Source organism: Humulus lupulus, chromosome 7, assembly GCF_963169125.1.
Source record: "Humulus lupulus chromosome 7, drHumLupu1.1, whole genome shotgun sequence".
NCBI lineage: Eukaryota > Viridiplantae > Streptophyta > Magnoliopsida > Rosales > Cannabaceae > Humulus > Humulus lupulus.
The window spans coordinates 196,675,586-196,698,849 of NC_084799.1; the positions used below are offsets into that span (position 1 = coordinate 196,675,586).

Sequence of the window (23,264 nt, forward strand, 5' to 3'; positions counted from 1 at the left end):
TTATTCTAAAAGTTTATTTATAATAAAAGATTATTTTCCGAGCACAAAATGTGATGATTTATATTATATTATCATTCAATGAAAATGTTAATAACTACTTAAGATATAAATTCCCCACTCTAAAAAAATTTATAAAAAAAAAACATAAAAAATATAATTTGCAGTGTCTCAAAACTCTTAATATGATTAAGTACTTTGATTATTGATTAGTAGTCAAAAATACACATTTTTTGGGTTTAATTGTTAAAATAAATTAAGTTTTAATTAATATGTTCATGGAATTAATGATATGTATTTATAATTGAAAATATTTAATTTTGATTTGATTTGTTTTTATTTTGTAAGAAAATGATACATTTTTTGTTGAATAAAAGAAAAAGAGATAAAAGTGTTAGAAAATGAAGAAAGTTGACATTTTGAAGAGATCAAGCCCAATCTAATTTATGAAGATGTCATGTCACCAATCTATACAATTTCTTCTCGACCAATAGAATATGTCAATTACAACTCATTCTAACAAACATTGACAATCCACGTGTTTTATTTTCAACTAATAGAAGTGACTTCTTTTCAACAAAAATTTGCAATTCATGTGCTTCTCTCTCAACCAATGGTAGCTTGCCACATGTCATTTCCACCATAATTTATTTGTATTCTACACCTATAAATAAGATGTAGTTTTCATTTGTAAAAGACACCATTCACCACCGCCTTCTCTTACACCTCTCAATTCTCTCTTTCTTTCTCTCCATTCTCTTTAAGCGTAGTCTTCTCTTTGTATTTTGTAATCTCTATTTATTTTATAAATATTTTTCAAAGCCTAATATTTGAGTTTTATTATTTCTTTCATTATTTTGTTAATGCAATTAATATTTATTATCAATTTTATATAGATTCGGTCAATCTTTTTTTTTTATGTAATCATACAAAAATAATTTGTTGACCCTCGTTTTGGTCAGCTAACACGGAGTCAAATGCTTGATGTGATAGAAAGTATTGAAATAAATCTAATGGAAAGAAAAGTAAACGACACAACAAATTATAGTGGTTCGGCCCCACGAATTGGTAATGACCTACGTCCACTTAAGATATTATTAATCTAGATTCTCAAATGAGTGATCAAAGAACTAGGGTTCTTCGAGTTTCATAAGCCTTAGAGGGATGATTAATACAACCGAAAGATAATAGCTAAAATTCTCTTCTAAGCATAAAACAAAATCAGCCAAAAAGTCCCTCCCTTGAGTTATTTCTCTCTATTTATAGGCTCAAGGAGGGTTACATGAATTAGTTACATATATTTTTTCCTAACTAATTGGATAATCAGGTATCATGGGAGATAATCTCGGATATGATTACAATTGTACAAGATTATCTCAAAATATACGGAGTACACGACCAAGCTGGTCGTATATAAAACCCAAATGCTGTGTCAGGGGAATCTCCCTGGTCGATGGTCGAATAGAACCTCTGCCAGGTGTCAGCCACGTGTTAAAAATGTTTGCCAAGTTATCCACACCTACTTTTTGGATAACATAATTTATATTAATTTTATTATTTTGTGAGTAGTCTTTTACTGTATTAACATAATTTAATGAATGAAATCATACCAAATAAAATACTATTGAATTAAAATTTGATATAAAACTTAAAGAAAAACTATATTTTAAATAATTAAAATTTGATGTAGAAATAATTAATAAAAAATTAATTTAATTAATGAAATGGAAAAACATATTTTTAACTCCAAATATATATATAAAATTAAATCATAAATCTTGTTATGATGAGTGACTCAAGTGGATTGGGTGTTTTTGATATCTTATTTACTTTGTTAAGCATTAGCTAGTTGGAAAGAGAGAGTTCTTTGTGTTATTTGTTTTCAAACATTAGCCTATAAAAAAATAGCATTAAATAAAATTTTAGTAAATTTATATTAATGTTTTATTTATTTTGTATAGTTTAGCATTAAATAAAATTTTAGCATTAACATAATACTTTATGTCGTTGCTTGATGTAGAGTCTTGGAATTTACTTAGCTAGTTAGATAGTAGTAGTAGTAGTAGTAATAACTAGTATTAGTTATAGTATGTTCATTACTGTGGATTTTGGTTCAAGTCGGGACTTAGTTGGAAACTCATAGCAATAGTTATGAATTTTATAAGTTTAACCTATAGTTTAGGAATATTAATTATAACATAAGGTTTGATTAATATTGATGGTCCTAGGTGTGTTATTAATTATACTATAAGGTTTAGATAGAATTATTAAGATTATGACACATGTCGTGTGCATGTTTATTAAAAGATTTAATTATAGTTTAAATAAAAGAAAGTTCAAGAGAGCTCTAGAATCTTCCAAGATCATTAGGAGCATGACATTTGTCACAATCTTGTTTATTTGTGGATTAGATTGTTATTTAGATAATTAAATAGATTTTCTGTAATTTTAAGGTATTGTAACTTCCGATATATTTTTGACCTATTTATATTATGAATTTTGAAAAATATTATTTCTAGAAAGTTGTAGATAATTAAATTAGCTTTCTAACGATATAAAGATGGTCTAAATCAGAGTTCTACAGGTCCAGTTATGTTGATTTTACTATATGTGAGTTTAGAGTTACGAAATTTAGAAATTAGAAATTAGGAGTCTATTTTATTTAAATTTAAATTTGGATTATAGTTAGAATGAAATTAAGTATTTTTTTTTAAATAGAAGAAAGATCTAGAAACTCTAGAACCTTCCATAACCACTAAGAGCATAACACTTGTAATAATCATGTTTATTTGAGGATTTAAGTATATGTTTTAATAGGATAATTTCACTCCTCAAACTCTATAATGTAGAGTCCAAGAACTTTACTTAGCTAGTGGGATAGATCAAAGAAAGTTACAAATTTATATTTATAAGCAAATGTTTGTGATTCAGTAACATTATTGTTTTAGTTGATTTTAAATTCTTCTCAAATAAAGGCCAGTGAGCTTTGAAGTTGGCAAAGGCAGAGACATTGATTATAAAAAGATATAGCAGCAAGAAAAATGGAATTCAACTGAAAAGAAAACAAGTGTTAATCAAATGAGTATTTTCTATTTACTAGTTTCTCAAGGACTCAAAAAAATTCCCCTTTTTCCAAGAAAAAGGGTAAAAGTATATCATCTACAAAATTGTTTTCTGTAAATCTATGTCAGAGCTACAAATTACAAGGAATTCAACTGAGATGTGATATCAATGAATATGTCTTCTCTGCAAGGAATTGTGAGTCCACCCATCGGATGGTCATATCCAAACTCTTCTTCTGCCATACTCAGCAAGTCTTGAAATGCAGGCTCATTTAGGTACGAAAGAGGTACTACATAACGCTTCTTTTGATCTTCTCCAACATAGATAGCTAAGCAGCCTTTTGGAATGGTTGCTTCTTTGATGCCTGAAAGTGATCTTCGGAGAGCCTTCTTACCCTGAACAAAGCCGGACAATCCAAATGCCATGTTGATCTTCCTTTGTATTTTTCTTTAGAAGAAGTATTAGAGTTCACAAAAATATTTTGTAGTAGAGAATGTGAGGACTTGATGATTTAGCTGTGTGGTTATGCACCCTTATATAGATGAATGGACTGTTGGAATGCACACTTATCTAAGGCTTCTAAATAAGTGGTTCTGAAGATATTTGGGAAGGTTTGACAAATTTGCAAGAGACATAAGCATTTGAAAGTTCACATGGCTTTGTCTTCCAAGTCATATATAAAAGCAACAATAGAGCCCACTTGTGCTATAAGATTTGCAACAAAGAGAAACCATTGTGAAACATATATTATGAACTAGCTCATCATCCTTTTTCTTTTTTCTTTTTTTTTTTTATTCAACCAATGAGAGGAGGAAAGTTATGAAGACAAATACAGCTACTGGTTTCCACCATTATTTCTTAGTCACCATAAATTAGGAAGACAATACCATGTGATTGCTCAAGGACTATGCTTCTTAGTATACCCCATCCAACTTCTTGGTTTTTTAGCCTTCCATATTCATTTGGATAAAGGAATATATAAATATGTATATATAAATATCTACCAAGTTATATCATAGCAAGGACATTGATTTTATAGAAACATAACTGGGTTCCTTAGCATTTCTCTCAGATCTCTTTCTTTCCCTTGCAAAAAAGACACATTCATCCATCTTATTTCTGAGTTGAATGCCAAATTATGAGTACAGACAAAATGGCCGAATGACAAACAATGCCAATATAATGTAAATATTTGTCCTTAGGATGGCCAATAGGAAATGCTTCCAAGAATGATACAAATGAATGCTATTGCATTTCTTTTCCTTGAATGAATTATTTGGCTGAAGTCTTCTTTTCTTATAGATTCTGGTATAGAAATCTTCTCCATTTTCTTGTTCTATCATAAGATGAGCGGCTCAATATTGCATATACAGGACTTGATGTCCTCTTTCCTCTGTCCAATTCTTGTTTAGTGCTGCTATTTACAATTCTAAGAACTTAGATCAATGAAGACATCATCTCTGCAAAGATTTGTAATTTTCATATCTGAATTCTTCTTCTTCCATACTTAGTAGCTGGAGACAAAGGTAATACATAACTCTTCTTTTGATCTTCTCCAACATAGATTGCAAAGTAGCCTTTTGGAGTGTTTGTAGTTTTCAAAGCTGGTTCTTTTACATTGGAAAGTGACCTCCCGACAGTCTTCTTACCATGGACAAAACCAGAAAATTCAAAATGCCTTGTTGACCTTTCTTTCAAAGTTTTCATTTTTTATCACAAATGATTTTTCAATAGAGAATACGGGAACTTGATGATTTAGCTTTGTGGTAATGAGCATATATATATATATATATAAAGATGAATGGCTCTCTGTCATACTCAGGCAATTGGGCAGGTTTGAATCTTCACATGCCTTTGTCTCTAACTCATACGTTGACACTTGGTTGTGACTGTGACATATCTATAGACATCACCAGGTGAACAACCTACAAAGGAACCCCACTTGAAACAAAAGATAACCATTATAGAGAAACCATTTTGTGATCAAATAATAGCTTTTTATTTTGTGGCTTTCAAATAAGTCGGTTTTCAACTTTGAACCAATAATAATGAGAAGGAAGACACAACCATGTGATTGCTCAAAGATTATGCCACTCACTAGACCCCATCTCATTAATCGCCTCTTCAATCTCCATCATTGATTTCCACACAAGAGTTATCTTTTCTACATTTCTCATCAAGGGTATTGATTATATATACTCATAAGATTAGATTCTTTAACATCTCAACTCCTCACATTCTCAAGTAATAGAGCTTTCTTTTGCAAAACTTTTAGAGCTCTTTCTTTGCTTACACTTTCTTCCTTCTGCTACCTTTAGAGACTTAAACAATCATGGGTTTTCGTTTTGCCGGCGTAGTTCATGCTAAGCAACTTATTCAGAGGTCTTTTTCTAGTGCAAAAGATGTTCCAAAAGGCTATTTGGCAGTTTATGTTGGGGAGAACAAAATGACAAGATTTGTGATCCCTGTGTCATACTTGAACCACCATTCATTCCAAGAATTGCTATGTCAAGCTGAAGAAGAATTTGGATTTGATCATCCAATGGGTGCTCTAACAATTCCTTGCAGTGAAGATGCTTTCATCAATCTTGTTTCTAGCTTAAATTAATGTCTAATGAATGATGATTAGTATAGATAGATGCTAATTATTGACAAAAATGATTGTTACAATTTTTGTATGGCAAACAATGCCAATACCATCACCATGTAAATATTTTTCCTTGGGGACTGAAATAAAAATGTCCCTGAGAATGATACAAATGAAACTGCTAAAGTTTTTCTTCAATAAATTGTTTTATTTGTGTTTTAATCTAGAATCTTTTTCATTCTTCTTGTTTCATATTGATATGCAAAGTAAACTGCGAAATAACGAATTTGGCACTTCAAAATAGTCATTTTAGTTTTGAGTTGTCAGACCAAACAGATCATAGAACTCTGATTTACCAAATTTACAGTGAACCATTTTCTTGGAGAATGAAACTGTACAATTTCATTACTATTATTACATAAATAAATTCCTTGTAAGAAGTTCAATCTTTTTAATAAATTTCTTGAAACTCTCTCATTGCTTTCTACACCTCTCATCACTTAACACAGTGCCATAGGAAAATAATTAGTTGCATAACTGTGTTGGAATACATCAACACCAGCTAAGGTCTTTGAAGTATTGCCCAACCAACATTTACAATCGATCAATGACATGGAAAATTCCACATTTAAAAACCAATATAGTTGTTCTAAGAATATTAGAAACTATGTCTCATTAGTCTCTTAGATAAGAGTACTAGCCTACTTTCCAAGAATTGCTGAGTCAAAGCTGAAGATTACTTCATTATCTTATTAGACTTATTTCTCACTTAAATGCTTAGTAATGGGTGTAAGCGCTAATAGATAAAAATTACTAACAAAACTTATTATTATTTCAATTTTTTGTTTGCCAACGATCTTGTAAATATTTTTCCTTGGGGACCACGAGGAAGTAGTCATAAGTCCTTTTGAATAATTCCCAACGAAATATGTTTTCTCTCATCAAATTTATTTGATTAGAACCTTTCTTTTTCCTAAAAGAATACTTCTCCATGTTCTCAGTCTACATTATTAAACTTGCACATCAAACAAGATATTAATTGTGAGGAAGAAAAGAACAATATTGAAAAGTAATCTCAGTTGTATTAATTCAATGAAGCTAAGTACACTTATATAGTAGAGGAAGCTAAGTACATTTGGTTACAACAGAAACAACTAAGTACAATTGGTTACAACAGAAGCAACTGAAAGTAACAAACTATGAACACCTAGCTCTAACATCCCCCCTCAAACTTAGGGTAGCTAAGGAATGGACCCTAAGTTTGTCTCGAAGAAGCAGAAACCATTGTTTTGACAGAGGCTTAGTGAGTGTATCAGTTATCTGGTCATGTGCTGGAGTGTGCTTCACCACCAACTGCTTGTGAAGAATTCGTTCACGAACAAAGTAAAGATCTAATTTGATATGCTTGTTTCTAGAGTGCAGGACCAGATTCTGAGACATGAGAAGGGTACTCTCATTGTCACACCAGATAGTAGGAGGGTGTTGTGTTAAAACACCAATTTCTTGAAGGAGAGACTAAATCCACATAAGCTCAGCAATGGCATGAGCTAAGCTTCTATACTCTGCCTCTGTACGGGAGACAGTTCTTTGTTTCTTAGATGCCCATGAAATGAGATTTCCTCCCAGATATACACAAAAACCAAATGTTGACTGTCTATCATCAGGGTCAGACGCCCAATCAACATCTGAGAAAGTTGTAAGACGAAGTTGTGGAGAGTTGTAGAAAGTTAAGCCATAGTCCAGAGTACCTTTTGATAATTATGCAAAGACACAATCCATAAAACCCAAAAGAGAGATAGCAAAAAGATGAAGAGAGAAAAGGGAGGCTAGAGTGTATTGCAAAATAGAGAGAAAAGTATTCTAGGTTACAAAACTAACAAGCCAAGCCTTTTATATAAGGCAAAAGATATAAAATAACAATAATTAAGAAAAGACTAAAATGCCCTCAAATAATAACTCTAACACCCCCCCTCAAACTCACGATGCAACAACAATAAGCATCGAGAGTTTGCCAACTAGAAATGGAAAACGAGAAATAGAATGAGACTTAGTAAAGAAGTCAGCAATCTGTAAAGAAGTAGGAACAAAAGGCAAAGTGATAGTGCCAAGCTTCAGGAGGTGACGAGTGAAATGACAATCAATCTCAATGTGCTTGGTGCGTTCATAAAAAACTGAGTTGTGAGCAATCTGGATGGCACTCTGATTGTCACAATACATAGGAGTGGGTTGAGAATGACATACACCCATATCTACAAGCAGCCATCTTAACCAAACAATTTCTTTGGTAGTAGATGACATAGCGCGGTACTCTGCTTCAGTGGAAGATTGGGAGACAACAGTTTGTTTCTTACTTTTCCAAGAAATAAGAGAATCACCCAAAAAGATACAGAAACCAGTAACAGACTTCCGATCCGTGGGATCACGACCATGATCAGCATCAGAGTATGCACGCAGCTCCAAGGAAGAAGTGGAGGGAAACAAAAGGCTTTGAAAGATAGTACCCCGAAGATACCTCAAAATGCGAAGAACAGCTGCCCAGTGAACAGTAGTAGGAAAGGCAAAAAATTGACTAACAATGTGAACACCATATGCAATGTCGGGGCGAGTGATAGTGAGATAAACCAAACTGCCAACAATAGTGCGATACAAAGTAGGATCATGCAAGGGAGTGCCATCAGAAGGAGAATACTGAACATTAAGCTCAAAAGGAGTGGCAACTACTTTTGTATCTGTAAGACGAGCACGGTCAATAATGTCAAAAGTGTATTTTGACTGAGAAAGAAGATAGCCTTTTGGGGAGAAGGCAACTTCAATACACAGAAAATACCGAAGAGGCCCCAAATCCTTCATCTCAAACTGAGAAGCTAATTGAGACTTTAACACTGCAATTCCATCTAAATCATCACCAGTAATGATCATATCATCAACATATAAGAAAAGGAGAATACGACCTGCATTGGTACACTTAACAAATAGTGCTGAGTCATGATTACTTGAGAGAAACCCAAGAGAAGTAATAACATTGGAGAACTTCTCAAACCATGCTCGAGGAGCCTGCTTGAGACCATACAAAGCTTTCTTAAGCTTACAAACTTCTCCATGATTGTGAGGGACCCCAGGAGGAGGAACCATGTAGACCTCTTCATGTAAATCGACATTCAAGAAAGCATTCTTAACATCCAATTGAGATATATTCCACTGACGAACAGATGCAACTGCTATAAGAGCACGGACAGTAGTCATTTTTGCAACAGGAGCAAAAGTTTCCTCAAAATCCATACCATACTGTTGAGAAAATCCCTTAGCTACCTGTAACGACCCGAATTTGCTAATTGGGCTTAGGGCCTTGATTAGTGTGCCTGGAGGGCAATAAGTGATTTAATTTGCTTGTATGTGAATTTATGTGTATATATGTTGTATATGTGTGATATGTCTGTACAGCACGATCCGAGACATTCCTGAGGAGCAGTTGGCCGGAGAGTCACAACGGGGTTGAGATTCGGACTCGGGGCGAGTCGAGGGGTAATTCGAGTATTAGTTGAGTTATGGGATTATCGGGACCTAGAAATAAATATTTGGAGATATATTTGAGGATAGAATGTCTAGGCAGCAATATATGAGGAATTTACCATTTTCGCCCTCGGGGACGTTTTGGGTACCCCGAGCTTTGAGGTAACCTTTAGACTTAAGTCATATAAAACAAATAAAAGAAAGGAACGGTTTAGAAACTTGTAAACTGACTCATACTTCTCCTCATACTGAAGTTAGTTTGAGCTTTTCTCTCTCTCACTCTCTAAGACAACACTGAAGAGGAAACCTAAAGGAATTACCAAGGAATTGAAGGGATTTCAGCTGGGATGCTCTAGGAGCTTCAAGCTTTGGGATTGAGGATCAAAATTCTGAGATTAAGCTCGGCAAGGTAAGCTCTAAATACTGAAGTCTAGTCTTAAATTTTCTGCTGGTTCTAGAGGTTTGCATGTAGCTAAGTTTTCTTAATCTTTGGGTGTTTTAGCTAAGTTTTGGAGCATAATTTGATAAGGTTTTGATGTTGTTTCTGTGCTGGAGTAACTATGTTGGATATCTAGGAGTCTTAGCATGATTTTTTTGGGAATTGGCTTGAAGAAGGGATGAAAAGCTAATGGAAATTCTGGGTTCGCTATTAGTGTCGCGGCCCTAGGAGGGGTGTGCCGCAGCCCGCATGCGCGCGCAGCTGAGGGAGGCTGAGGAAATTCGAGCGCGCTGCGGCCCGCGTGGTGGTCAGTGGAGAGCTAGCCTCTGTTTTGAGGCTAGCCGCGGCTCTAGAGGGTGGGGTCGCGGCCCTTAGTGTCAGTGAGGATTTTAATGATATTTTTGACTTGGGAACTTAAAGGGTAAGGCTCGGGATGGATTTTATCATTCGGATTGATAGAATTCAAGATCCCGGAGGTTAGGGTTATGGTTTGAGGTTATTTGTTGGGTTGGAATTTTATGGTCGGATATTATTATGTGTTGTGACTAGGATTTCGGCGAGGCTCACGTTAGTGGACTGTGCTCGGGGCATCGGTGCTCAGGAAGCTCGGAACTCAGGTAAGAAAACCCCTGTTTCCATAGAGCTTGTGTGCAGGGCTGAGCCCAATGTGTTGAATGGAAATGATATGCAGGGCCGAGCCCTATATGCTAGAATTGCAGAGCATGGCTCTTTATCTTTTTATGCTTAAATTCTGTGCTTGTTGCTATATCGTGTTAGATAGTATATGTGTGATTGGCAAGAGCCGGGAACGGTGTAGACCGGGAACGGCATGGGGCCGAGAACGGCGTCAAGCACGATGAGTGCAAGGCCGAGAACGGCAAGAGGTCGGGGGCGGCGTTGAGCACGTGGGGTGCGAGTTGCCAGGGCGAGTCCCTAACGGGATACTTGGGATATCCTTACGGCGTGGTCCGCGAACCCAGGGCTTAGTAAACGCCTGGGACGGCTAGGCCGTATGTGTTTAGCCGTTGGTGGCCTGTTTATATGTTTGATTCGTGTATTGCATATGTTATCTGTTATGGGTTTTCTTGCTGGGCTTCGGCTCACAGATGCTCTGTGGTGAGGTAAAGAGAAGATCAACCAACCGTGAGCACAGCTGGCGTGAGGCGGCGTGTACATGTCCGGCCAGTCTGGCTGTCACAGCTAGGGGATTTTGGGAGATGCTTGTAAATGAACTTAGATTTTGTCGCCTAGTCGACTCTGACCGGTTTTGTGTTATAAATATCTTCTAAACTATGTTTTGGGATCCCAAATATAAATTTTTATAATTAAATGTGAAAAACTACTCCCTCTAATGTTTTCCTTGTAATTTGGGCTTGGTGACACGTTTTGAGTTAAAATCTCGGTTAGCGAGTTGAAAGCACGATTTTAAACACACTTAGTAACGGCTCTAAGGAGGTAGGGCGTTACAACTTGGTATCAGAGCGAGCCAAGGTTATTGGTTCTGGAGATTGACCGAACATGTACACACGCAGTCAGTGACAGGCTTAACTCAGGGTTGGTTGGTAAGAATGGTTGGTATGTCTGAATATGTGTTTAGATGCCCTGTATAGCTGCTTACTTTGTTTAGAGCATGATGAATTAGTTAACATATGCATGATGCTAGGGCATGGCCCGCTGTGTGTTATATGCTATATGAGCTATTTTGTGTGGGTTACTGATGTGCCTGGGAGGTGGTTTTGGATGTTGTTGTCTTGCCTAATGAGCGGCGTCGGTGGTTGCAGGCATATTTGTTGAGATGCCTTGTCAATCAACTAGACTTCGCGGCAGTAGGGCCGAGGATGAAAACCAGGGTCAGGACCCTCCGCCTACCCCACAGAACTGGCAACAAATTATGGCCGAAATGGGGCCAGACTGCAGAGAACAGAGGAAGAGCTGCGACAGATGAGGCAGCAGGCCCTGCCTCAGGTTACTGGGCTGCCAATGCAGCAGGCTGCAGTGCCAGTGCCTGTTCAGTCTACTCTGGAGAATAGGTTGGAACCATTGTATGAGAGGTTCAGGAAGCAGCAACCTCCTACCTTTGAGGGTGGTTCGGACCCATTGCTGGCGGAGCAGTGGATGAACCTGATTTTTGTGATCTTGGATTTTATGAAGGTCGAAGGACATGACAGGGTTGACTGTGCAAGCTATATGCTCAGGGCTGATGCTCGCATCTGGTGGGATGTAGTGAGCCAGAGGAGTGATGTTGCGGTTATGACATGGGAGGAATTTAAAAATGTTTTTAACGAGAAATATTACAGTGTGGCAGTGCGAGCTGCGAAGGTTGATGAGCTTATCAACCTGACTCAGAATCGATTGACAGTAACAGAGTATGCAATCAAGTTTGATAGATTGGCGAAGTTTGCGCCAGACCTAGTGCCGACAGATGCGGCCAGGAGGGATAGGTTTGTGCGGGGGTTGAATGTTATGATTGCCCGCAATGTGAACATTACCTTGTATCCAGGGACTACCACTTATGGCCAAGCGGTGGATAAAGCCCTTACTGTTGAGAGGGCTGAGGATCAAATATGGAAGGACAGCGCTGTTAGGCGCGATGCCAGGAGGACAGTGCCTCCTTTTATTGGGACCAGTCGGGGCAGTGGCCCCAGCGAGCAGAAAAGAAGAGCTCCGGATTCATTTACTTCTCCTGGTACTAATAGGAGAGTGCGGGGTGCTGCCACCGGCCGACAGGGTGGCGGTGATAACTGGAGAAGTTTTCCTATGTGTCCACGGTGCAGGCGTCGACACCAGAGTGAGTGCAGGATCAGGGCCTGCTTTGTTTGTGGGAGTGCCAGCCATCTGAGGAGGGATTGCCCTCAGGTTAAGAAGGAGGAGCAGAAGCAGAGTGACAGTTTTGCTCCTGCCAGGGTATTCACTTTGACACAGATTGAGGCGGAGGCTAGCCCCTCAGTGGTGACAGGTCAGATCTCTAGTGCTGGTTCTTTGTATTCTGCCTTGTTTGATTCAAGGGCTACCCATTCATTTGTATCTGCTAGGGTGATAGATCAACTTTGTAGACCTAGGGGATTTCAGACTTTGTTTCCAACAGGGGAGTTGGTAGTTTCTAGGAAGTGGATTAGGGCATTACCTGTGGAGGTAGATGGTAGGGAATTGTTTGTTGATTTGATTGAGTTGGAGATGGATGATTTTGACATGATCTTGGGAATGGATTGGCTATCCAAGTATGGGGCAACGATAGACTGTAGGCGCAGGATGGTGACTTTTGAACCAGAAGGGGAGGTACCCTTTGTGTTTATGGAGACAGTTAGTGGACCGCGTGTACCGATGATTTCAGCCTTGCGGGCGAGGGACCTGATACAGAAGGGTTGCATAGGATTCTTGGCAAGCGTTGTGGATACTTCTAGGGTGATGCCGGTTGGACCGGGTGAGACAAGGGTAGTGTGTGAGTTTCCAGAGTTGTTTCCAGCAGATCTGCCAGGGTTGCCACCTCGAAGGGAGATTGATTTTGTTATAGAATTGATACCAGGAGCGGAGCCAGTATCTAGGACACCTTATAGAATGGCTCCGGCGGAGTTAAAGGAGTAAAAGATTCAGCTGCAGGAGTTGCTTGATTTGGGGTTCATTAGACCGAGTTACTCGCCATGGGGTGGTCCAGTGTTGTTCGTTAAGAAGAAGGATGGGTCCCTCAGGATGTGCATTGATTACAGAGAACTGAATAAATTGACCATTAAGAATAAGTATCCATTGCCTAGGATCAATGATTTGTTTGATCAGCTACAGGGAAGGACAGTGTTCTCCAAGATAGATCTCCGATCAGGTTACCATCAGTTAAGGATCAAAGAGGAGGACATACCAAAGACCGCTTTCCGGACGAGGTATGGACACTATGAATTCCTGGTTATGTCCTTTGGATTAACCAATGCCCCAGCAGCTTTTATGGATATGATGAATAGAGTTTTCAAGGACTATTTGGACAAGTTTGTGATTGTGTTTATCGACGATATCTTGGTGTACTCTCAGACAGAGATGGAACATGAGCAGCATTTGCGATTGGTACTACAGCGGTTGAAGGAGCATAAGTTGTATGCAAAGTACAGTAAGTGCGAGTTTTGGTTTCCACAAGTTACATTTCTGGGCCATATCGTTAGTAAGGAGGGGATTCTGGTTGACCCAAGTAAGATTGAGGCGGTCAAAGATTGGCCTAGACCGAGTAATGTTCCTGAGGTGAGAAGCTTTTTGGGTTTGGCAGGGTACTATCGACGATTTGTTGAGGGGTTCTCTAGAATAGCTACGCCATTGACAGAGTTGACAAAGAAGAAGACCAGGTATGTTTAGACGGACAGATGTGAGAACAGTTTTAAGGAACTTAAGCGGCGATTGATTACTGCGACAGTACTTAGCTTGCCGACAGAGAATGAAAAGTTTGTGGTCTATTGTGATGCGTCTAGGCAGGGTTTGGGGTGTGTGTTGATGCAAGTTGGCAAGGTGATAGCCTATGCATCAAGGCAGTTAAAGGAGTACGAGCAGAGGTATCCTACACATGACCTAGAGTTAGCAGCAGTGGTGTTTGCACTTAAGATTTGGAGGCATTATCTTCATGGTCAGAAGTGCGAGATTTACACTGACCATAAGAGCCTGAAGTATTTCTTTACCCAGAAAGACTTGAATATGCGTCAGAGGCGGTGGCTGGAGTTGGTTAAGGATTATGATTGTGATATCCTTTACCATCCTAGGAAGGCGAATGTTGTAGCGGATACATTGAGTCGGAAGGGCCCAGGATAGTTGTTTAGCTCGAGGCGGATATCTGATAAGTTAGCTGAGGAGATGACCAGAGCGGGTATAGAGTTGGTGGTTGGACATTTAGCCAACATCACTCTTCAGTCTACACTCCTTGAGAGAATCAAGGAAGCGCAGGAGAAAGATTCCTTGTTGCGAGGTCATAGAGAGAGTGCTTTAGTCGGAGCGACAAAGGATTTCTCCATTTCAGAGATGGGATTACTGAAGTACAAGGGTCGAATCTGTGTTCCGATGGATTCTGATCTCCGGCAAGAGATCCTGGATGAATCGCATACCACTCCCTATTCTTTGCACCCGGGTACGACGAAGATGTACCAAGACTTGAAAGTTTTATATTGGTGGCCGGGCATGAAGAGGAATGTGGTAGATTATGTGGCTAAGTGCTTAACTTGTCAGCAGGTCAAGGCTGAGCACCAGAGGCCAGTGGGGTTATTGCAGCCTTTGGGGATCCCAGAATGGAAGTGGGAAGATATTACTATGGATTTTGTGGTTGGTTTACCGAGAACTGTGGGACAGCATGACTCTGTGTGGGTGATTGTGGATAGGTATACCAAATCCGCCTACTTCTTGCCTGTTAGAACAACTTATACTGTGGAGCAGTACGCTAAGTTGTATGTGAAGGAGATTGTTCGACTTCATGGGGCTCCGAGGTCGATAGTGTCGGATGGAGACCCCACCTTCACTTCCAAGTTTTGGGAGAGTTTGCAGAAGGCTTTGGGCACGCAGTTACGGTTTAGTACCGCTTATCATCCTCAGACGGATGGGCAGTCTGAGAGGACGATTCAGATATTGGATGATCTGCTGCGGGCCTGTGTGCTTGACTTTGGGGGATCGTGGAGTAGGTATCTTCCTTTGATTGAATTCTCGTACAACAATAGTTATCAGGCAACCATCGGTATGGCTCCGTACGAGATGCTTTACGGAAGAAAGTGTCGATCACCTATTCACTGGGATGAAGCAGGTGAGAGAAGGTATTTGGGTCCAGAAATGGTTCAAAGGACCAATGAGGCAGTTGAGAAGATCAGAGCACGTATGCTCGCCTCCCAGAGTCGACAGAAAAGTTATTCAGATCTGAGACGCAGGAGCGTGGAGTTTCAGGTGGGTGATCATGTGTTCCTTAGGGTTTCACCCATGAGGGGTGTGAAACGATTTGATGTTCGGGGTAAGTTGAGCCCCAGGTTTGTTGGCCCCTTTGAGATACTGGAACGAGTTGGTGAGGTAGCTTACAGATTAGCGATGCCTCCAGCTTTATCGGGGGTTCATGATGTATTTCACATATCTATGCTCCGGAAGTATATGTCAGATTCAACGCATGTCTTGAGTTTTGAGAATTTGGAGATTGATCAGGATTTGTCCTATGAAGAGAAACCAGTTCAAATTCTTGACCGAAAAGATAAGGTCTTGAGGAGCAAGACCATCGCCTTGGTGAAAGTGCTGTGGAGGAACAGAAAGGTTGAGGAGGCGACGTGGGAACTTGAGTCAAAGATGAGGGAGCGGTACCCCGAGTTGTTTAGGTAATTTCGAGGACGAAATTTCTGTAAGGAGGGGATAGTTGTAACGACCCGAAATTGCTAATTGGGCTTAGGGCCTTGATTAGTGTGCCTGGAGGGCAATAAGTGATTTAATTTGCTTGTATGTGAATTTATGTGTATATATGTTGTATATGTGTGATATGTCTGTACAGCACGATCCGAGACATTCCTGAGGAGCAGTTGGCCGGAGAGTCACAACGGGGTTGAGATTCGGACTCGGGGCGAGTCGAGGGGTAATTCGAGTATTAGTTGAGTTATGGGATTATCGGGACCTAGAAATAAATATTTGGAGATATATTTGAGGATAGAATGTCTAGGCGGTAATATATGAGGAATTTACCATTTTCGCCCTCGGGGACGTTTTGGGTACCCCGAGCCTTGAGGTACCTTTAGACTTAAGTCATATAAAACAAATAAAAGAAAGGAACGGTTTAGAAACTTGTAAACTGACTCATACTTCTCCTCATACTGAAGTTAGTTTGAGCTTTTCTCTCTCTCACTCTCTAAGACAACACTGAAGAGGAAACCTAAAGGAATTACCAAGGAATTGAAGGGATTTCAGCTGGGATGCTCTAGGAGCTTCAAGCTTTGGGATTGAGGATCAAAATTCTGAGATTAAGCTCGGCAAGGTAAGCTCTAAATACTGAAGTCTAGTCTTAAATTTTCTGCTGGTTCTAGAGGTTTGCATGTAGCTAAGTTTGCTTAATCTTTGGGTGTTTTAGCTAAGTTTTGGAGCATAATTTGATAAGGTTTTGATGTTGTTTCTGTGCTGGAGTAACTATGTTGGATATCTAGGAGTCTTAGCTTGATTTTGTTGGGAATTGGCTTGAAGAAGGGATGAAAAGCTAATGGAAATTCTGGGTTCGCTATTAGTGCCGCGGCCCTAGGAGGGGTGTGCCGCGGCCCGCATGCGCGCGCAGCTGAGGGAGGCTGAGGAAATTCGAGCGCGCCGCGGCCCGCGTGGTGGTCAGTGGAGAGCTAGCCTCTGTTTTGAGGCTAGCCGCGGCTCTAGAGGGTGGGGCCGCGGCCCTTAGTGTCAGTGAGGATTTTAATGATATTTTTTACTTGGGAACTTAAAGGGTAAGGCTCGGGATGGATTTTATCATTCGGATTGATAGAACTCAAGATCCCGGAGGTTAGGGTTATGGTTTGAGGTTATTTGTTGGGTTGGAATTTTATGGTCGGATATTATTATGTGTTGTGACTAGGATTTCGGCGAGGCTCACGTTAGTGGACTGTGCTCGGGGCATCGGTGCTCAGGAAGCTCGGAACTCAGGTAAGAAAACCCATGTTTCCATAGAGCTTGTGTGCAGGGCTGAGCCCAATGTGTAGAATGGAAATGATATGCAGGGCCGAGCCCTATATGCTAGAATTGCAGAGCATGGCTCTTTATCTGTTTATGCTTAAATTCTGTGCTTGTTGCTATATCGTGTTAGATATTATATGTGTGATCGGCAAGAGCCGGGAACGGTGTAGACCGGGAACGGCATGGGGCCGAGAACGGCATCAAGCACGATGAGTGCAAGGCCGAGAACGGCAAGAGGCCGGGGGCGGCGTTGAGCACGTGGGGTACGAGTTGCCAGGGCGAGTCCCTAACGGGATACTTGGGATATCCTTACGGCGTGGTCCGCGAACCCAGGGCTTGGTAAACGCCTGGGATGGCTAGGCCGTATGTGTTTAGCCGTTGGTGGCCTGTTTATATGTTTGATTCGTGTATTGCATATGTTATCTGTTATGGGTTTTCTTGCTGGGCTTCGGCTCACAGATGCTCTATGGTGCAGCCTGGCTGTCACAGCTAGGGGATTTTGGAGATGCTTGTAAATGAACTTAGATTTTGTCGCCTAGTCGACTCTGACCGGTTTTGTGTTGTAAATATCTTCTAAACTATGTTTTGGGATCCCAAATGTAAATTTTTATAATTAAATGTGAAAAACTACTCCCTCTAATGTTTTCCTTGTAATTTGGGCTTGGTGACACGTTTTGAGTTAAAATCTCGGTTAGCGAGTTGAAAGCACGATTTTAAACACACTTAGTAACGGCTCTAAGGTGGTAGGGCGTTACACTACCAATCTAGCTTTGTAGCGTTCAACAAACCCATCAGAATTGGTCTTGATTTTAAAAACCCAACGAGAACCAATTGTATGTTTACCAGGAGGTAAAGATACCAAATCCCAAGTATCTGTCTTGTGCAAACCTGAAAGTTCCTCATTCATAGCATGCTGCCAAAGAGGGTCAGTAAATGTTTCTTTATTGGATAAAGGCTCAGAGAGACAATGAATAGACGCTAAAAACGAAGTGAAAGGGATAGAATAAGACGAATAAACAAAATGTGGTAGTTTAGTAGACTTACGAGTGCGCTGAGGATAGCGAGGAGGATCTATAGTATCAGAAGGATCTAGAACAACTGTAGGCGGAGGTGTTTCAGAAATGTCAGCCTGCGAAATACCAGTATCAATAGCTCGAGACCTACGAGAGTAATGAAGTGGAAATGGGACTATAGGAGCAGGAGAAGATTCAGACTCTACAATTTGAGGAACTTGAGGAGAAGAGGTACTTGTATGCTCACAAAAAGGATCAATATGAATAAGATCTGATTTGGTCAAGTTGTGAGTAGTGCCAGGAATAGAAAAGAAGGGTATATACTCAAGAAAAACAACATGGCGAGATACATATAATTTTTGAGAAGTTGGATCAAAACAACGATATCCTTTTTGGCCATTACCATAACCAAGGAACACACAAAGTGCAGAGCGTGATGACAGTTTTGTACGCTCTACATTAGGACGAAGAACAAAGCAAGTAGAACCAAAGACTCTCAAAGAAGAATAATCAGGGATATGTCCATATAGTTTTTCAAAAGGGGACAAACCTGAAGTGATTGAAGATGGAATCTTATTAATAAGGTTGACTGCAGTGAGAACTGCTTCTCCCCAAAACTGACTAGGCACAGATGAGGACAACAAAAGAGAACGAGCAGTTTCAATAATGTGTCTATGCTTTCTTTCAGCAACACCATTTTGTTCAGGGGTATCTGTACAAGAAGTTTGATACACAGTTCCATCTAAAGCAAGCAAATTACAGAATTTATTTGAAGTATATTAACCACCTTGATCACATCTAAAACATTTAATAACAGAAGCATGTTGAGTTTTTACATAAGCTCGAAAACGATCATAAATATCATAGAAATCAGAACGACATTTCATTAGAAAAACCCAACAAAATCGAGTGTGATCATCAACAAAAGAGACATAATATCTAAACCCTCCTTTTGTAGCAATAGGAGAGGGTCCCCACACATCAGAATGAACTAAGTCAAAAGGTGCAACAGAACATGAAGTACTTTTACTGAAAGGTAAAGCAGAAAATTTTGCAAGTTTACAACCACTACAATCAGAAATATCATGAACTTGCAAATCTCCTAAGGTTCCTGTAGAAGCTAAGAATCTTAAACGGGAAGCTGAAACATGACCAAGGTGAGAGTGCATAAATAAAAACTAGACGATGATGGAGACAATCGAAAGGAAGACAGATCAACACTAGGAGCTGCAAATACTGGTAATCTCAGCTCATCCAAAACATATAAACCCCCCCCCCCCCCCCGCCTACGGCCGGTCCCAATCAGCTTCTGAGACTGCGGATCCTGCACATGACAAGAGGTAGAAGAAAAAGACACTGAGTAACCAGAATCACACAATTGACCAACAGAAACAAGGTTTAGTGAAAACTTAGGAATATGGTAAACATTAGGAAGTGATAAATGATGACTGACAACAGAACCAACACCTGCTAATGGCATAGGAGTACCATCAGCAGTCATGACAGGCACAGATGATGCAGGACACAAGGAAACAAAAGATTTCGAATGTGGAGACATATGATGCGAGGCTCCAGAATCTAAAATCCATGTAGAGGATGCCATACCTGAAGAGCTAGTAGGGGGCTGACCTACCGAAGAAGAGGCGGACATGGCATGTGGCTGTATGGTAAGAAACTTCTGAAACTGTTCTGAGAGGGCAGCAAGAGCAGGATTGGAAGATGAGGCCCCAAAATCATATGAGTCAGATGGAGGTACAGTAGCAGCGGCATTAAATTGCGGAGGATGGTATGGTCGAGGTTGTGAGTGGTTGCCAAACTGTGGTTGGCTACCATAATGAGGCGGTTGATTACCGAATTGAGGAGGTTTGAGTTGATGTCTTTGTTGCTGAGGTGCACGATTTACTAATTTAGGACACTGAGCCTTCCAGTGACCTTTTTGTTTGCAAAAGCTGCATTCATCAACTCCAACCTTCGTGTGAGGTTTATTCTCATGGTGAGTAAAGTGTCGAGGAGGAACTACCAAAACAGAGGGACTGGGTGCTGGGAGGATGCCTTTTCCTGCTTGAGACTTAATACGAATTTCATCTGCCAACAGTTCACTAACTACTGAATCAACCGAAGGAAGTGGAGAACGATGCAAAATAGAGCCACGGAGTCCCTCAAAGTCATCACGAAGTGCCATCAAAAACTGAACCAATCGTTGTTCCTCCCTACGAGCAATATATGGTGCAAAAGCTCGTAACTCTGCAAATTCAGTAAGGGCCAATTGATCCCATAGATCTGTCATAACTGAATAGAACTCTTGAATACTCATATCTTTCTGTTCAAGAGCTCTAATATCTGATTCCAATTGATATTGCTTTGCAAAGTTAGACTGAGTATACAGCCTTGCAAGATGGTCCCAAACTTCCTTCGTTGTTTCATACTTGGCTAGTTGGGTACCTATGGAGTGTTCTACAGAGTTGTTTATCCAAGTAATAATTTTTGAATTATCCACTTCCCAATTTTCTAGCAAAGTTGCATAATCCGCTTTGTCATTTGTTGGTTTAACTAATGTTCCAGAAACATAACCCCACATCTTTTTCCCTTTCAATTTTTTTTTCATCACATAGTTCCAATAAGAATAATTCTTTCCATCTAACCTCACACTAATGGATTGAAGGGAATCATCTCTATTACTTGCCATTTCAGAAACAAAGAATAAATTTCCAAATGCTATCTCAGACAAAAGTTCCCAAATTCTGCAATCTGACAAAACCCTAAAATTTCAGAATGAACACGAAAATCACATACCGAGTTACTGCAAAGATGCTTCGACCCAGTTATGCTTAAGAAATTCAATTTCATAAATCCTGCTCTGATACCATGATAATTATGCAAAGACACAATCCATAAAACCCAAAAGAGAGATAGCAAAAAGATGAAGAGAGAAAAGGGAGGCTAGAGTGTATTGCAAAATAGAGAGAAAAATATTCTAGGTTACAAAACTAATAAGCCAAGCCTTTTATATAAGACAAAAGATATAAAATAACAATAATTAAGAAAAGACTAAAATGCCCTCAAATAATAACTCTAACACCTTTTAAGTATCGAAGCACCTTCTTTACAACTTTCCAATGAGTGTCTAAAGGAGTTTGCATAAACTGTGAGACTTTGTTGACTACATATGAAATTTCAGGCCTTGTAATCGTCACATACTGCAAAGCTCTAGAGAAAAGGATCTTCCATTGGATCACCATCTTGGAGAGAGAGCTTTTCACCACTAGCCATTGGTGTAGGCAGAGAGTTAGCAAATTCCATCTTTGCCTAAGTAAGAAGATCCAATATATATTTCGTCTGACACAAGTGAAGACCTTGATCAAGATGGTGAACTTGAACTCCAAGAAAGTAGTCAATATTGCCAAGGTCCTTAAGAGCAAATAACTTGTTCAGATTAAAGACTAATTCTATGATAGCAACATCTGAACTTCCTGTGACCAGAATATCATCAACATAGACTAGTAGGAAAAGTGTATGTTGATCTGATTTCCTCAGGAAAAGGGATTGATCTGCCCTTGAAGAAATGAAACCAAAGGAGTGTAGAGCTGTTTTAAGCTTATTGAACCAAGCTCTTGGAGCCTGTTTTAGTCCATAGATAGCCTTGTTAAGTTTACACACCAACTGAGGAGCTGCTTTATCTTGAAAGCCTGGAGGTTGAAGCATATAAACCTCCTCTTGTAACTCACCATTTAAAAAAGCATTGTTGACATCTAACTGTTTTATAGACCAACCTCTATGTAAGGCCACTGTGAGAATAATCTGAATTGTTGTAGGCTTCACTACAGGACTAAAAGTGTCTGTAAAATCAAACCCGTACCTTTGTAGAAATCCCTTTGCTACTAGTCTGGCTTTATGTTTGTTAATTGAGCCATCTTTGTTTTCCTTCAATTTGAAGACCCATTTGTAGCCTATAGCTTTTCTTCCATCAGGTAAAGCAGTTAATGTCCATGTCCCATTTTTCTTTAGTGCACCAATTTCATCTTGCATAGCAGCATACCATAAAGGATCGACTAAAGCAAAGCGCGGCTGTAAGAGGTTCTTTTGAAGCAACTAGAACCCGTGGCTTGTAAACTCCAGCTTTGGCCCGAGTTGTCATGGGATGATGGTTGATATTAGATGCAGCAGGCAGAGAACTTTGGACTTGAGATGACTAAAAAGAAGAAGAAACAACATTAAAAGTATCAGTGATGGGTGGGGGGGGCCGAGTGGGGTATGGAGGGAGTGGGCAATGGTGTATGATGGGTAGTGACATCAGGAGCATTATTGTTTAGAGATGGTGGTCCCAAGACTAATGGTATTGAGGCAGTAGACGTGGGTGATGACTGACACAAGGCTGGAAAAGTGGAACTATTGGTAGACAAATCAAAAAAAGAAATGTGTTTTCATTAAAAAGGACATCACGTGAAATGTAAATCCTTCCATTGGGTGCCAAACATTTATATCCTTTGTGTTTGAGGCTATAGCCTATAAATGTACATTGGACAGAACGAAAAGCAAGCTTATTTTTATTATATGGTCTGATATTAGGAAAGCAAGTGCAACCAAACACCCTCAATTGATGATAATCAGGCCTTTTATTATACAGTTTTTCAAAAGGAACTTCAAACTGAATAGCTATGGAAGGTAAACGATTTATGAGAAAAATAGATGCTCTAACATCTTCATCCCAGTATATTAAAGGAACTTCTATTATATGTCTGTGTTTTCTCTCTGCAACACCATTTTGTTGGTGTGTTGTGGGACAGGACAATCGATGTTGGATACCATGTTTGGTGAGATAAGCTGTAAATGGCCTAAACTCTCCACCCCAATCAGACTGAACCGACTTAATAGTGGTGTCAAATTCTTTTTCTACTTGTGTTTGAAAATTTATAAATGTTTTGCAAGGCATCAGATTTGTTATGAAGTAAGAATACCCAAGTATATCTAGTGAAGGCATCTATAAAATGAATATAATACCTATAACATTTGAAGATGGTTCAGG

General features: G+C 39.5%; 1 protein-coding gene across 1 annotated transcript; it reads right to left on the reverse strand.

Moving 5' to 3' along the window:
* Positions 1 to 3,024: 3,024 nt before the first annotated feature.
* LOC133789093 (auxin-responsive protein SAUR22-like) lies at positions 3,025 to 3,537 on the reverse strand. Its single transcript, XM_062226815.1, has one exon. The coding sequence runs from the start codon at positions 3,483 to 3,485 to the stop codon at positions 3,198 to 3,200; it is 288 nt and encodes a 95-aa protein (XP_062082799.1). The 5' UTR covers positions 3,486 to 3,537; the 3' UTR covers positions 3,025 to 3,197.
* Positions 3,538 to 23,264: the final 19,727 nt, after the last annotated feature.